The sequence below is a fragment of the Camelus ferus genome, chromosome 25 (genome assembly GCF_009834535.1).
Source record: "Camelus ferus isolate YT-003-E chromosome 25, BCGSAC_Cfer_1.0, whole genome shotgun sequence".
Classification (NCBI taxonomy): Eukaryota; Metazoa; Chordata; class Mammalia; order Artiodactyla; family Camelidae; genus Camelus; species Camelus ferus.
Genome location: NC_045720.1, coordinates 23,471,547 through 23,487,433, shown reverse-complemented (window position 1 = coordinate 23,487,433; position 15,887 = coordinate 23,471,547). Strand labels below are relative to the sequence as shown.

At 44.5% G+C, this 15,887-nt stretch overlaps 1 protein-coding gene across 10 annotated transcripts in view; it reads right to left on the bottom strand.

The window, feature by feature from the left end:
* Nucleotides 1-15,887, bottom strand: part of SYBU (syntabulin) — a 104,264-nt gene that overhangs the window by 54,058 nt on the left and 34,319 nt on the right. For 3 of the 10 annotated variants that reach the window (XM_032467668.1, XM_032467666.1, XM_032467662.1), the window contains exons 2-3: nucleotides 12,203-12,283; nucleotides 10,249-10,453 (exon numbers count right to left, since the gene is read on the bottom strand). In XM_032467668.1, coding sequence (XP_032323559.1) covers nucleotides 10,249-10,453; nucleotides 12,203-12,226 — 229 coding nt within the window. In that variant the 5' untranslated portion in view covers nucleotides 12,227-12,283. Of the gene's footprint in view, nucleotides 1-10,248; nucleotides 10,454-12,202; nucleotides 12,410-12,783; nucleotides 13,168-15,887 lie in introns of those variants that run through there. The other 7 variants (XM_032467667.1, XM_032467663.1, XM_032467664.1 and 4 more) reach the window with 6 other exon arrangements.

Here is a 15,887-nt window from a genome sequence, read left to right as displayed (position 1 = left end):
TTGGGTGAGGGAGCAGCTAATGCTGAAACTGGGAACCAGGGTGGCTCACTTGCTACCAGGACACAGGTGAGCCCCTGCAGGGGGTGGGGAAGTCTTCTGTCTCACAAGCTTTTATTTCTCCTGCTCTTTCTCTCGTAGGGTTATGATCCTTCCAAAACAGCATGTTACTAACACTTCTGATCTTCCCTCTCCTCTCTCCTTAGTAATACGAGTTTATTCGCAGTTTCTCAGCCATGCCTTTATAAAGACTTGTTTTTTCTTAAGGTTCCTTGTGGGGAGAAGATAGAGGAGATGGGGATTGGGAGGGAGGGGAGCTGGAAGGTAGGAAGGAAAGAAGAGAGAGACACAGAGACAGATACCAAGAAGCTATCTCTTGATCTCTTGAAAACCTTCTAACAGGGAAACTCCAAACCACCCCAAGGACACCTGAATTACAGTGAGCTCTCTTGTAGCAATGGAAATATTTTCTCCCTCCCTTCCATTTTTTCTCACATCGAGAATCTGAAAAAAGTGACAGTCAAGACGGAGTAAGGCATAAAAATGGAGCAGTGTTAAAGAACATTAAGGAAACAATGCTTAGTGTAATTGCTCCATTTGGATTTTTCTATTTGGAAAAGAAGAGAATTGTTCTAGAAAATATATGCGAATCATATTTACTTTGTTTTTAAAAAGGTACAAAGAAAGAAAAGAGAGAGAGAAAGAAATATGCTCAGGAACAAGCTAATTCCAGTGACATTCATAAAATAAAATTCTGAATTTTCAAAGTCAGCCTCACAGATAAAATGTCCAAAAGCAGAAGAATGGCTGAATAAATGAAGGCCGTCCATACAGTGGAACACGGGCTGTCACGACAATGAACGCGGCGACTTCTACGTACTGACTAGCAGCCACAGCCACAGGCACAGGCCCGGAGCACACATTCCTGCAGGGCTGGAGCCCTGTCAGCATGCTTCACTGCTCTGTGGGTGCCTAGGCTAGCCCCTTGCCCACAATCGGTGTTCAATAAACATTTACTTAAATTAACCGAAGGGGTCATAGGTCAACAGAGCATGATCCCACTTTGGCAAAAAGCTAAACAAAATAAATCCTATAAATGTGATCACATCCATGCTGACATATGTGTTTGCCCTCGGTTATTACTTTGGAATTTAAAATATATAATATTAGCATTAAAGAAAACGTAATCCTCACAAACACCTCAGAATAAATAGAAGGGCAGGTTAGGGTCCAGAGGTCTCAAGAATTCTGAGGGTCAGGTCAGCAGCCAGGAGGAACCCTGTCTGCAGGGGCCCCACACTAGAGAGGAGAGGATTAGACAGAGACTGCAGGAAAGAGGAGGCACCCTGGGGAAACCCGCCTCGAGCCGGGAAGGATGGGGGTGAGTGCTGGGTGAGCTCCCGTGCTGAGACTGGGCAGCCTGGTTTAAGTTCCCTAAAATGAGAGGGCCGTCAGCCTGACACCACTGGCCCCCTGGAGCGTAACCCCCGGCAGTGAGTTGGGGGCCGGGTCTCGGCTCCGGCAGAGGAGGGGCAGGACTGTGTCTCCAAAGCAGGAGAGTCCACAGTCCAAGCCACAGCAGCGGAGGTTCGGGGCAGTTACTGTGCCCAGGCGCCTGCAAAGCTGCCCTAGGATCCAGGCGCACCCCGCAGCCTTCAGGCCCCCTGGGTCAGTGGGAGGAAGCTGGGGCTTTCCAGGGTGAAATCCGCTGGGGCGGTAGGGTGGGGTGGCGACCAGGGTCAAGCTAGGTCCTGGGAAACGTAGCTGTGCTGAATTCCTTCTGGAGGCTAAACTGGGCTGACGTTATCTAGATGCAGTGGGTGCCATTTACTGAATTCAGGGGATGGATAAGGTGAGGTCTGGTAGTGGCCAAGCCACTGAGAACTTGGCAGGTGTCACTTCAGGGGAGCAGAAGGAGGAGAGCCTGGCTGGAGCTGAAGGAACAGAGAATTTACATAGCACTTCCTCAGAAAGCTTTGCCAACATGCAAATCTTCCACTTCTCTCTCCACCGGACACACACAGTGTGTGCATGCACCTCACACACTCAAGCACATGTATATACCACACCCACTGATGATACACACACACTTCACTCACACACACACCTCATAACACACACCAATCACACACATACCTCACACACCACCTCACACTTACACACACACAAATAAAAAATAAACTGGGCTGCTGTTTTCCTCAGGGCTTACAACTACCAGCTCTTGAGTATTTTCTGATTTTCTTGACACGAGAGCTCTCTTCTAGCTACCCCAGCACTGGGGACAGGGTTCTGTTCCACAGATGACTCTTTTTGACCTTTAGAGATGCTGAAGTCCTCTGGACACGAATGTTTCCTTCCTTTAATTAACCTATAACATTGAGTACCAGTGCTGCTCTAGTTGTTTTATTTCCCCAGCAACTAAGTCTCCTGCTCTCAATGCATTAAATGAATGAAACTATTTCACTTGTCCTGTTCTCCTAATTATACCTTCCACTGAATTCCAACAAATACTTACTAAGCAACTGCTGTGTGTCAGGTATGTGCAGGGAACTGCATCGTTCCTGCCTTACAGTCTACTGGGGAGTCAGGAAACTAAAAAGGAAAATTTAAAACCAGGCCATCTGGTCTGAGAGAAGTATAAAAAAGGGGCACCTAACCTAGACTTTGCAATGTACCTTTCAGTTACCTGCCCTGACCTATAAATATACTTACCTATATTCACATCCAGCCTTTCTTTCTTTCTATATGTGTCTTTCTTGGTCTTATTACAAAGTTATCACTTCTACTATTTTCAATCTTTGTCTCTCTCTCTTTTCTTGTCTATTTCTCCTCAGCCTAAACACCTTATCAAAATGACTGCGATTTGATAAACACTCTATCTTTACTATAAAAGCAACACTTGTTTTTATTCTGTTTTTTTTCCTGTCTCTGTTAATAAGCTTTTTAAGAAAAGTTGTCTGCACTTTATTTGGTACCTCCCATTCACATCTCAGCCAAATGCAATCTGAGTCCATCCCCACACTTTTCTGGGACTGTTTCTGTCTAAGATCCTGATAACCTAGCCGTCTCATCCTTGAGCACTTTTACGTGCTCACCTTCCTTGGTGACGGACATCTGAACCTATCGGCTGCTTTCTTCCGGGAACATTCTCTTCCTTTGGGATTGGAGACATTTTGACTCTCCTCGCGACTCTCTTCCCTTGTCTCCAGTGCTTGTTCTCGTGCCTTGGTGTCCTTTTTCTGCCTACTCTTGCTTTATCTCAGATTTCCAGCCTTGGTCCTCTAATCTTCCTCCACATACTCCCCTAGTAATCAGAGGCATCCCCCAAATACAGAAAGTTTGCTTCAGGCCACTTTGTTTTCAAGAAAGACCTACAGTAGTGCTGTTTTCACTAACCAAAAGACATTTAAAGAGAACTTTTGCTTTTATGAGAAGAGGCAAATATCTAAAATAGCAGTCAGCATTTGTTTTGCATCAATCTGTCAACAGAGGCAGCAGACACCCCAGGTGGCGAAAGCGGCACAGCCAAGTTCCTCCTCTGGGAACTACACAGCTCCTCAGCATCCAGCTGCCAGCGCTCCACACTGTGTCTGTCAGCATCTGTGCTTTATTTCAATTTATTTTGTGCATCTGCTAGCAAGACATGTCCTACGGTGACTGCTTCTTTGCTTAACACCATTTCTGCTTACAAAAGGTTTCACAGGACATTCTACTTTAAGATAGTGGGAAACCTGTATCATCAAGTCGCTCAATTTCAGCTACCAGCATCTCTGACTTCTCTTCAGAGCTCCAGACCGTCACCTTTACGTCAAACGCAACAAGGCCTAGTCTAGGGAGACTGGCCCTTCTCCCCAGTCCTGCTACTCCACGTGGGTGCATCCGGTGGAGATTCAGACTCAAGCCCTTCCTCCCCCTTCCACTTGCGATTGGTGACTGAGATGCGTATGTTCTAGCCCCCAGTCCTCTCACATGTCATTTTATCATTTTTCACTTAGACTGTCACCACAGTGGCCTTCAAACCAGGCAGGCTCCTCACCACCATTCCCTGTCACCTCCTATCCACTCTCCAACATGTAATCAGAAAGATTTTTCTAAATTATAAATCTGGTCATAAGTCTTCCCTGCAGAAAACCCTTCACTGGCTCTGGAAGACCTTTAGAAAGCCCACGACAGCAGCCCATGGGCCATATCCAGCTGCGGCTGCCTGCTATTTGGCCCAGGGTCAGGAAAAAGCCAAACAAACAAAAAAGCTCAATTTTAGAAATTCTGCATATCCTTAGAAGGGGCACACACTGTCCAGTTCCAGAGTCTCTTCTACTGTCATCTCTTCAGGTGGCCTCACTCTGTACGTTACTGGTCCAGTTCCTGTATGGACCTAGTTCTCAGGGATCAAGTTCTTAGCATGGCAAACAGAGCCTTTCCTGATGCAGCCCTGCCCACCTTTCTAATCTCATTTCATGCTTTTTAACTCAGGTCGGCTGATGTCAAGGCTCATGTTTATCCACTACACCACGCTAATGAATGCTCCTTCTCTGAACCTCTGGGCTTATGAAATGTGAGTGGCCAATGCAGATAATAAATGGAGCAACAAACTCAAATTACAAGGAAGGTGTGTGTGTGTGGAGTGGGTGTGGGCAAAAGGAACTGATACAAAATCAGTGAGTAAAGGCAGTTGTGTGGGAATCTCATCTCAAGATGTGCTATCCCATTCATCCTGGTAGCAGGGTTAAGGCAGCAAAATAACTGAGTTTTCCATTCCCCGTGTTTTATTCATCTTTGCAGCCTTAGCGCAATTTCTGATCCTCAGCAGGCACTGAATAAATATTTATCGGATAGCATACTTTTGTTGACATTTGCAGGAAGCTGAATGTCCTGCTACTCCCAGGCCTCAGTTTCTCTTTTTTCCATCTTTTTCAGTGTACCTACTGGGCGTTTAGAGTACACTTACGTTGAACCCAGTGTACCTGCTTTCTGTGTACCCCAAATCATCCTAATACCAAAGTAAGTACATGCAAAAGAATAAACAGTACAGCTAGAGACAGTAAATCCAGAGAGAGGACTACGTAGGAAAATAAAGGAAGGAAATGCTTTCTCCTTCCCTTTACTTTTCTACCATTTGAACACAAGTTAAACCCATATGTACACGTAAATAATATTATTGCTAAAACTAATAACATGGAAATCGTAAACACACAGTGAGAAGCTATAATTTCCAGGGAATGTGGAGGCATCTCCCTCACCACATGCCATGGGTTTAAACAGCTTGGCTGGCCACCACTTCTACCATCTTTGATCCTGGTTCATCGTGGGATGTCACTGGGGCATACCCCTCACATCCCTCACTGAGAATCCCCAAATGCACCCAGACCACAAAGCAGTGAGGCTCAGACTTCAGGAGGCATGAGTCATCCAGAAAGCCTGTAAAATACAGATTCCTGGGCCCTCTCATTCTGAGATAACAGGTTATGGTGGGGCCTGCATGTTAGGCAAGTTTTCCTGGGATTCAGAATTAGACAAACACCGTTCCCGACACTGAGAAACAATGTCATGAAGATGACTATTCTAGAACATGAAAGATTTTCATGTTAAGTACCATGATTTTCTCTTGGGTGTGGTCCAATTCCATCATGATTATCTTTTACTGTCCCCACAGCTAACTAATTTTTTTTTTAATTAAGTGGCAAAAAATTGTGCTCTGGTCCCCCTAATTTTAGTTACCACATCCTCAAAGAAATATTGTCTACGTGCCCTTCATCTGGAACCTATTTCATTCAGTATTTATTTCTGATGCTGAGGCCACTAAGCACTTGAAATATACATTATGCAGGAGTGCCTCGGTCCCGTAGTCATCACAATGACACGAAAGTCTTAGGGTTTTGTTTTTTTCTGCACAGCAGGTTGGCAGTCATTCAACTACAGTGTAATTCAGTACTGAGGCTCACTTCACTTTAAGCAGTTCATCTCAATTCCGATCATTATGTTCAAAGGCTTACTCTACCCAGGTGCCAAGTTTCCTCAACTGGACAAAAGCATAGCAGAACTATTTCTGTTTGGCAAGGCCAGGCAAATTTTTGGAGGCATTATCATGCCGCGGCAGAGCACTAGTCAGGTTGTAATTTGCCTTAATTGTTCCTCCCACAAACAGCAACAATAATTACCTTTAGGTCACTGGCACTCAATGAAGGATTTCTTCCCAGCCACTGAAACCACCAGGGTAATTTCTGCAAACACCTTACTCAGGATTAGGCTGCAAAGAATCTCAGATTCTGTCCATTCAGTTGACTGATCTGATACATTTTTTAATGGGTTTAGTCATAATTTCGCCTATGTATGTGTGTACACATTAGAAACATGGAAATAACTCAGAGAAATCACTGGTCTCGCATAAAACCACCAAAGGACTAGAGGCACCATTTCTCCCACCTGTCTTGTAAACACAAGGCACCTCAAGGAGAGTTAGCTTCAAACCCAGCCATCCACCTGCCTCCCAGTTCTAAGGGGTAATTATTGCCTCCACTAAGCAAAGAGAAATGCATAGCACGCTGCTAACTAGTCAGGTGACTGCTGCACACGATGGGCTTCCCCAGGTCACTAGCTCTTCTTATAGTGGCTGGAGTGGTGGTACATGGACAAGCACAAACACAACGCACTACCACCATGAGAGGGGAGAACAGACAGAGGTCTAGATTCAAGGGGCCACACCCAGAGCACAAATCATAAATATGGGTTTTTTCATTTCTAGTGGGAATGTTAAAGCAAGAAACATGGCAGGGGAGTGAGAGGGAAGGAAGATAGGATGATTTTATGCCAAACCACTGGTTAAAAAAAAAACTCATTAAAAATAAAAGAAGGGTCATGAAAGGAGGGTTTTTTCCTATTAACTTACTATTAACTGTACTTCCTTATGTATTTTTTTTTGATAAAAAAGAAAGCATTAGTTAACATAAAAATGTGCAATGTTTTGCTTGCCACGCACACAAAACAGGACCTGGCCTCCAATACAGTATAAGCTTAACTGTGCCCACCTGAGGTCACAGTGACTAAAACTGAATATAAACTGTAAGGAATGGACTCTTTTAATAGGAGAAGGATGTCCCAGTGCAAAAATATATGTGCTGATGAAATGCACCAAACATATGCATCTCTTCGGAGAAATTTTGCTAATAAGAAGTTATTAAAAGAAGAGCTCTTTGGGGACACGCCCCAAATGAATTGCAAAAGGTCATACACAACTCCTTCCCTCTGAAATGAGATAGAGACAATATACAAATTAGCATACAGAATATCAAATTATGAAATGTTCCTTGTCAAGGCTCCCATGGGAAGGAAAGCAGGAAGGCAGTGGAGGCAGGGAAGGAATAGAGAAAGTAGGTAAAAACGGATAGGTCATTCTGAAAACGGTGCCCAGGCTTTTAATTTCACAGATCAGTAAAATTAAAGGAAAAACATGAGGGTTGGGGTGAAGGACACGTCAACATAGTTGTCATTTATTTTGCTGAAGTATAACTCCAACCCCTGTTAGGACTTTTTGTTATAACACAAATGATAGAAAAGCCAGACTCTCAAAATAAAGGGTAATCCTCTATATTGAGTAAATTTAACTTTATATAAACTGAGTGCATTATCTTTCTTTTAAAAACAGAGTATCTTAGAATATATGATTCTCTTAATAATTAATACAGTCTTTGATACAAATTTGGGGAAAATCTAGTTTGCAGGTCTAAAAATGTAATTTTCAAATTAAATTACACAGTGTTTGAGTAACATCTTCCTCTATAATTTTACTAGCAGATTGTCAGAATTCCTCTAACTCTGTATGCGTTCTTTCACATTAGTGAATGTGATGATTTATAAAGAAGACAAACTAATGCAGAATGATCACAGGAAAGTTATGAAGCTAAGGCAGCAACAGACATCTCTAAATAGATTACCAGAGTTTCATTCTAGCAGAAGATGGCATTTTTAAGGTGTGCATGCACCTTGGTCTCAGACTTAACCGGAGTGATAACCAACACATATTCCAGCTTCAGTGTCAAAGCGGCTGCATTGAAACCAGCTAATTCCCCCCGCTGGCTGGACGTATTTTACATTCTCTACCTCACTGCCTGCAGCTTTGATGCTCCCCATAGTACCAAACCCATTTATTTCCCATCCACCGACTGATCTCCTAAAGCATCATTAACACGCCCCCAAAGACCTTGCTCCAGTCAATTTTAGTCAGCGCAGCACTTAGAAACCGTCGTGGGGTTTTACCAGGGCTCTTAGGAAAGGAAAGCCAAGACGGACAAGGCACCAACCCAAACCTTGGGGAATCGCCAGGCAGGAAGATGAGACCCAGGAACAGAGCAAGTCCAATCTGCAGTCAGCATGCAAGGTGAAAAAGCGAAAGGTAGGTTTATAGACACCCATCATTAGATGCTTCTGCCACTCAATTCTCAGCTAGTTAATGGCAGAAGGATCAATATCTACTTTCAGTTTCCATGTACAGCATCATGGCCCTACAGGGAGACAGGTCCCCTGGGAAGGCGGGATGATCCAGGAAATGGGTCTTGGGGATAATGATTCATGACCAAAATTAACGATTTTATTCATCTGCCAAATACATTTTCTAAGATCTATTTGGAGTTTTTCTTTTGTTTTGACCAACTTTTTCTTTCTTCCTTTTTTTTTTTTTCTGGCAACACTGCTTACCCTGAAGTCAGTCAGAGAAAAAAATGTTTATGTGGAGAGAATTTCGGGAATAAATACGTAATTGAGTTATGTAAACAAAGCTGTGTCAGTATGAAATAGTATCTCTTGGGTTCATCCACATTCAAACAGAGTGATTCCTGAGCTCCAAAATGGAGTGAAAGTAAACAGCATTACATTCTGCAAATACGGCTCCAGGTTCTAGGAGTCTTAACCTCTCTGGCTGGTCAGTTTTCCTATTGTTTTCTTCCTGGGAGTGTCAGGCAAACCACCAGTGGGTTTCTATTTTAAGCTGGATTCAGATAATTCAAACAGCAATAATATGTTTTAAAATATAATATTTTGATAGACTTTTTTCTTTCAAAACCAACAGAGAATCTGAGGCATTATAGAGAAAAAATTTTTAAATAGGCAGCAGAGTATTTCTAATATACAACTTATGCTTTCGATGGAATTATTTTGTGAAAGTATAAAATAAATCTAAAGTTACACTTTAAAAATCCCTGAAAAATGTAGTTTCCAGTAATAAATACAATGGAATACTGTATTCTGCTAAATTAATCATAACATCTTGATTCGTATGTCCCTTCTCATCTATGGGTTAATCTTCAAATTACATTTTTCCTAAATAAGCTCTAAAAATGATCCTCTATAAAACATTCTTCATGAATCACAAGACAGCCACACCTTTAAGTTTTACCCAAATTCCTAATACTTCTCAAAGAATACAAGTCCTTTTAAGTCACATGCTTCAGTGAGTACAACACGCTGTCGAGTGATTATGGTGGCATCTTCAGGAGCTGGGAAGAGCTGTGTGCCTTTACTAAATATGCTCACAATGCTAAGGAAATTTCCTTAATCATGCATCAAAGCTGGCATATGTTCTTTGTATTAAGAACCATCATTTATTAAGCATCTCTACAAGCCAGGCTCTGTGCTAGGAGTACCTTTAGTACGTGGTCTCTTTCAACCTCACAGCTACTCTACATGGTAGGCATCATCCCATTTTATGGATGTAAAAACTGAGGCTTAAGGAAGTTAAGCAACTTGCTCAAGGTCACACAGCTTGTAAGGGGTGGAAAGGCCAGGGATTCCGACGCAAGCCTATAAGATTACAAAGCCTGTGCTCCTACCCTCTAAACTACAAGGTCAGGCTAGTCCTAGGATATAAACCACCTTGATCTGAATCTCATGCATTAGGACTTGCTTTATCTTTGGGGATTCCATAAATTGAAGTACACAGGCTTACAAAGATTGCTAATATACAATGCAAGCTAACACATTTTCCTGATTTAATGAAGGAATACATTTTACAAGCAGTCATAGAAACAAGAAGTTAGGTTTCACACAGTAAATTATAAACTAGAATAACGTATAAAAACAGGTATGAAATTCCCCTACACAGAAACATTTGCAACTGCTGCATTTGCAGGTCGAAACCAAAAGGATGCAACCTCATACCATTCATCCTAACAACAGAAGTCAAGGCCTAGACTCTAAGGAGTCCACTCCAGCTCCATTCACAATGCCCTGGCAACGTACACACTTGGGTGGATATCGTACCTGAGCAGAAGCTGTTGCTGCTGATGGTCCTCGCCGAGCGCCCAGAGCTGCTGGGGTTGAACTCTCTGCTCTCTTCCTCAGAGAAGGGGGACTCAGAGGCCGGGGACACTTTGTGCTGTTGCTGAGGCAGATGGGGCCGAAGAATCAAACGGGGAATCCGGCTTCGGGAAATCTCCTTCTCATGATGCTGCACCCTCTGCTCCTTCTCCAAATTGGACGTTAGAAAGAAAACAAAAGGACACTTGTTGCCTCCTCTGAACTCCAGTCTGCTCCTTCTGGGCTCAGTTTCCAAGAAATCACATTTCTGAATATTGAATCTTCACAGACTAGTCCTTGTTGCAGAAGCTAAAATGAGCTCCAAAACTCTTCTACTGAGCTAAGTCTTTTAATTTACTGAAGAGCACACACTCCAGCATGGATGTGTACACACATACACCACACACACACACACACACACAGAAGCATGCACACTTCCAGCCCACTTGAAAGAAGGCTCTTCCATTCTCCCATGTGATTCCTAACTCATTTTGCCACTCAGGCTTTTCCTGTCACACTCAAAGGCTCTTTACAACTCACAGCTCACTCCGGCTTATTACTTGATTTTCTTCAGACTTCCATTTTGCTTTCCCTGAATTAGCTGTGACAGTTTGACTTCTGTTTTCCTGTCTCCTCACAAAGTAGACCCCTATACCTGAAACAAATCTTTCCTGATAGATCATGAAATCTTATCTTTCAAATCCCTCCTCTTCTCGCCAGGTTCTTAATTATTCATTAATATCCTGGTACACAAGGCTTGTTGCCAACAGAAAAGCAAACAAAAATCCAATACCCGGTAAGATGGCTCCACCTTTTACCTCATGGTTAGCTTTTGTTTTCCTTACAGGGCACCCCTGCAAAAAAGATCTTTCTCTCCCTCCTTAAAAGCACAGCATTAAATGCAGAGGGCCATGCCTTGGCTTTAAAAAATACATAAAAAGTAATATTTTTAAAAGTGCTTTCCCAATCGTTATCTTGTTTGATTTTTACAACTCAGGCCATAGCGGAGACACTATTTTGTGTCCCTATTCACAGATGAGAAAACTGAGACTAAAAGAGGTAAAGATGCATAGGCAAGACTGCTGCAATCACCTAGAAGCAGAACAGGCCTGAAACCCAGTGCCTTTCGGGGTCACCACCATCCTTCCTTACTTAATAAAATGGATTCCTAGGAGGAGCTCTTCACAGGAAAAAAAAAAAAATCTCACCGCTCCCACTATCCTCTGCAACTGAAAAAATTGAAAAAAAAAAAAAAAGGTTTTGGATTAGGTAACAAACAGTATTTCGAAACATGACCTCCTGCTCATTTCCACGCGGCTTACCAGGAAGGGTCGCTGCCAAAGTAAACACCTCTGGGAAGCCCTCACAGTGAGGGAATTGAAGGGAAGCCCCAGCAGCCGGTAACTCCTGCGGCCGCTCAGGCGTCCACCCTACCCAGTCGCGCCCAGCCTCGGGTTGTGTTCTGCATATCAGTCACCCAGCAGGTATCACACGTCAGCCCCTCCGCTCGGCACACGGCAGACCCTGAACCAATGCTGGAGTTCTTATTTCTCAGTCACCAATACATCAAATCCTTTTCATCCACATCACACACACACACAACAGCAATTGAGAGCTAGATCCCAAATCTCCAATTTCAGGGGATGGGATTAACCCTCCAGAGTCAATCTTTTTAATCCTCCTGTGAGCCCTCCAAATCTTTTCCTCCCGTACCACCTCCCCATCTCCCAGGGCTCATCACCTGAGCAACTGCCCCCTGCCTTCCCACCGTGCCCACCACCTCCTTGTCCGCGTCTAGAACTCAACGCCACCCCTCCGGCTCTCACCTGACCCGCTTCTTCCCCGCAGTGCCCACCTCCCCTCTCCCTCCCGCGTCCGCGGACACTGCCACCGCGCCCGCACGACGTGTCCTCCTTACCTTGGTCTCCCGAAGGGGTCCCATCGCGCTGCTGCCCGCCGGCTCCTCGCGCCGCCGCTGCCGCCGTCCAGGTGGAGGCACCTGCGAGCACCGGAGCGAGGAGACTGCGCTGAGCCGGCGAGCGCTGCTGGCGACGGCTGCTGCGGGGCCGACGCGCCGCCGCCGCTGCCGTCGTTCGCGCTCGGCTCCGAGGGCGCGCCCGGCCGCCCCGCCCCGGCCGGACACGTGGTGCCACCGCAGCTCCCAGGGAGCCGCCTCCTCCGCCGTCCCCCTCACCTGCCCGCCCCCGGGGAGGCACATCCGCGCACCCCGCCCGCCGGACTTGGCCACGCGCCCCTCCCTCTCTGCTGGGCCCGACCCAAGGGGGCCAGGTGGAGACTCGAGGCATCTCCAACCTGGAGAGGGCCAATGCCGTCTTTTTGGCACCTGGTATCGGGCTAGAAGGGGGTGCACGTCGGATAGAAGAACCCAGAATAGCTGTGACATCACTGAGAGCCAAAATGGAGAAAGGGAAAGTTTTCCCCTCGCGGCCCCTCCCTGCTCTCTCGGTTTTAAGTCAACATGCGGATCCCCACAATTACCTCGTCCGAGAGAGACGGGGCGGGTCCCCCTCTACCCGGACCCCAGCCAAGCCACTGCTGTAGGACTGACACAGCATCTGGGTTCCAGGATCTCCAAGGCTGCGAATCTCCTTGGGGCATTTGCATCAGAAGGGCCTGGCGTTGGCAGCGCAGCGCCGCCGGGAAAGAACGACAGGAGGCCGGTTCCTCTGGAAGCCAGGCTGCTCAGGGAGAGAGCAGCCTCTCCTCCGGCTCAGATCCGCAGCCGCCCGGGAATGAACCCCAGGCGCGCTGCTTTGGGAACACCGCACTTGAACTGAGAACCAGTTCAAGGCAACACTCCATTCCCTTCCAGCGGGGTACCTTTAACCCTAAGGTTCTTGACCTCTCTGAATTTCAAGTTTATCCTCCTTCAATCTGAGGGATAATAATCATACCTACCTGAAGGGTAGTTATGAGGATTAGGTGAGGAAAACAAAAGAAAACAAAAAACCCCTGCTACACCCAGCTGACTGCACAGAACTTTTCAAGGGCAGTCAAGTCACGTCCAGGTCTTCCATTCACAATTTGCTGAGTCCTCTTCCATGACAGAAAAAGCATTTGTGGGGCACACAAATTTGGTCAAAAAAAAGCTCTAACACTTCTCCAACTGAGGACTTGGAATAGAGATCGTCTATCGGCTGGGTCATGGGCCTTGACTTATTACACTTATTATTTAAATATTACCTGGTGATGGAACATGAATAATAACGTCCTTTATCAGACGTCCTTTATTTCGGAATTGGAGAATATTCTAAGTAGCAATGTGGACCGGGAACAGACTGAGCCTTACACCCAGTGTGCTACACGGAAGGACTACAATCCTTGAAAAATGGTATTGGAACCTCGACTATCTCATTTGCCTGCCCTCCAAAAAGTATTTTTCTGAGTCCTCAACTTTCCAGTCTAGGAATGTAGAGTGTGAGCTGAGAGACCGTGTGAAATCAGGATTACTGAAATCAATCTGCCACCTCTATACCCCCAAAGAAATTTTGTTCCATACATCTTCATGTCTTTTCAATCTATTTAAGCAGTGAAGTTGGTAATCTTAGGATTCTTTAGGAAAAGGCGATTAATTCATACTTTTATATCCAGAGCTATCTTAGATCTGGGCTTCAGGAAACTGATGTTCCAGGATGATTCCTACAATCTATTATTTCCAAAATTATGAGCCTGAGGACAAAAACAGTGAGACAGGAGCAAACAGCTAGGGTCAAACTGTTATGGTGCTTCTGAGTTTCCTCTGGAGAACTGAGACTTAAATCTGGGGACCTAACAGCAGAAACACCCGCCACTGAGCTGTCCAAGTCAGAACCTCAGAGTCATTCCTGACTTCTCCCTCACGTGGCCCTCACACAGCAGAAACCACAAATGATCACACTACCCTAGAAATAATGTCTTGAATCTGACTACTTCAGTCCACTGACTCCATTATCTTCATTTAGAATCTAAACCACAAACATCCTGGATTATTGCAATAGTGGTCTAACTAAAGCTGTCTTGCCTGCAGTCTTGCCTCTTATTCCTTTCTTGCCAGTTTTGCAATTTTTCCACAAGGCCTTTCTGAAAGGCTGAATCTATCCATGCTTCTTCATCTGCACTCATTAATGACTTCCTGGTTATTCTCCAAGTAATATTCAAACTCCTTAATGTGGCCCAAAGGCCTTTCATGATCTGGCTTTATCTTTCTTCTAGATACCCGCTCCCTCACTATCCCCACCTACTCGCTACCCAGCGCCCCTGCCACTCCCCTTCCCCTTACAAATGGATACCTTCAAACTGCGAAACTGGCAGTTCTCAGGAGGTATCATGTTCTCTTTTTCCGCGGGACTGTTGCACACTTGAGTCTCTTTGTCTAGAGCATTTCTTGTACCCCACCCACCCATCCTCCTCAACTCCAAAAGATACACTGGGTTTCATTTTAGAAACAGCTTCTTCCAGGAAACCTCCCTGATCCCTCAAGATCAGTTCTTACATACTTCCAGGACACCTGTATTTAATTCAACCCAGGAGAACTGTTACTATCTTGTATCAGAATTCCCTACTTATTTGTCTGTCTTTACCAGGGATGTAGGCAGTGCCTAGTACAGGTCCTGACACAGTAGGCACTCGATATATAACAATCAAATGAATGAATGCATGAATGAGTGAATTCTGTAACCCCTAAGGGGCCATCAGTACAGGATAAAGAAGACACACATAACTTCTCTTTACAAAATAACTCAGATAAAGCTGCCTCCAATATGTCTTTGTATTTGATGATGTGCTGTGTGCCTTACAAAATCCAACATGTGCTCAGTGAAAGCCTTTACTGCGAAGTGCAGGCAGTGAGGCCCGCTGTAGCCCCGCTGTCACCATAGCAACCCTGCTGAGGGAAAGGCTGATGATTTAGTGTTCAAACGCCTCTTAGTTCTGTACTTTTGGAACCCAAGCCTGTTTTTACACTGTTCTAAATGGCAAGTTTTACGAATGCTAATATCTATGTTGCCTTTAATTTCACTCAAATGTTTCTCATGTCAGTAAGAGAAATGTCTTAAAATGCTTGGATTCTGCCACCAAAGAAATATAATCTAATACAGCATATTATATAGTCCTCTTTAATCTGCTTTAAAATATTCTCATGAATCATTTTCATTTCTACTTCAACACTGATTTATTGTCTGGTTTTGCAATTTTGTGGCTTTTCCTTCAGAAATGAAAGTAATGCTGGTTTTTTTTTTTTTTTTTTTAGAAAATATCAACTACTTCAGAGGGCTGGAATCCTTCAAGATTATAAATAACATCCCTGCCCAGACCTAAGAAGAACAGGGGAGATAGGGTATTGTAGACTGGGAGAAAAGGGATGTACTTATGTAATTATGTCCCCAGATCTGGGATAAATTATTTGTTTCTTTATGTGAAATCTGTAGTTAAATGATTCCTACCTTCTGTTTGCACACAGCTTGAGATTTTCAGAGCTCTTTCACATGTATAATCTTATTTGAGCCTCACAAAAATCCTGTGAGGCATATGTTGTCAGTCCCTGAAACCAGATACGTCATAAAGAACAGGTTTTTAATTGATAGGAACCCCCTAGATTGCAAACT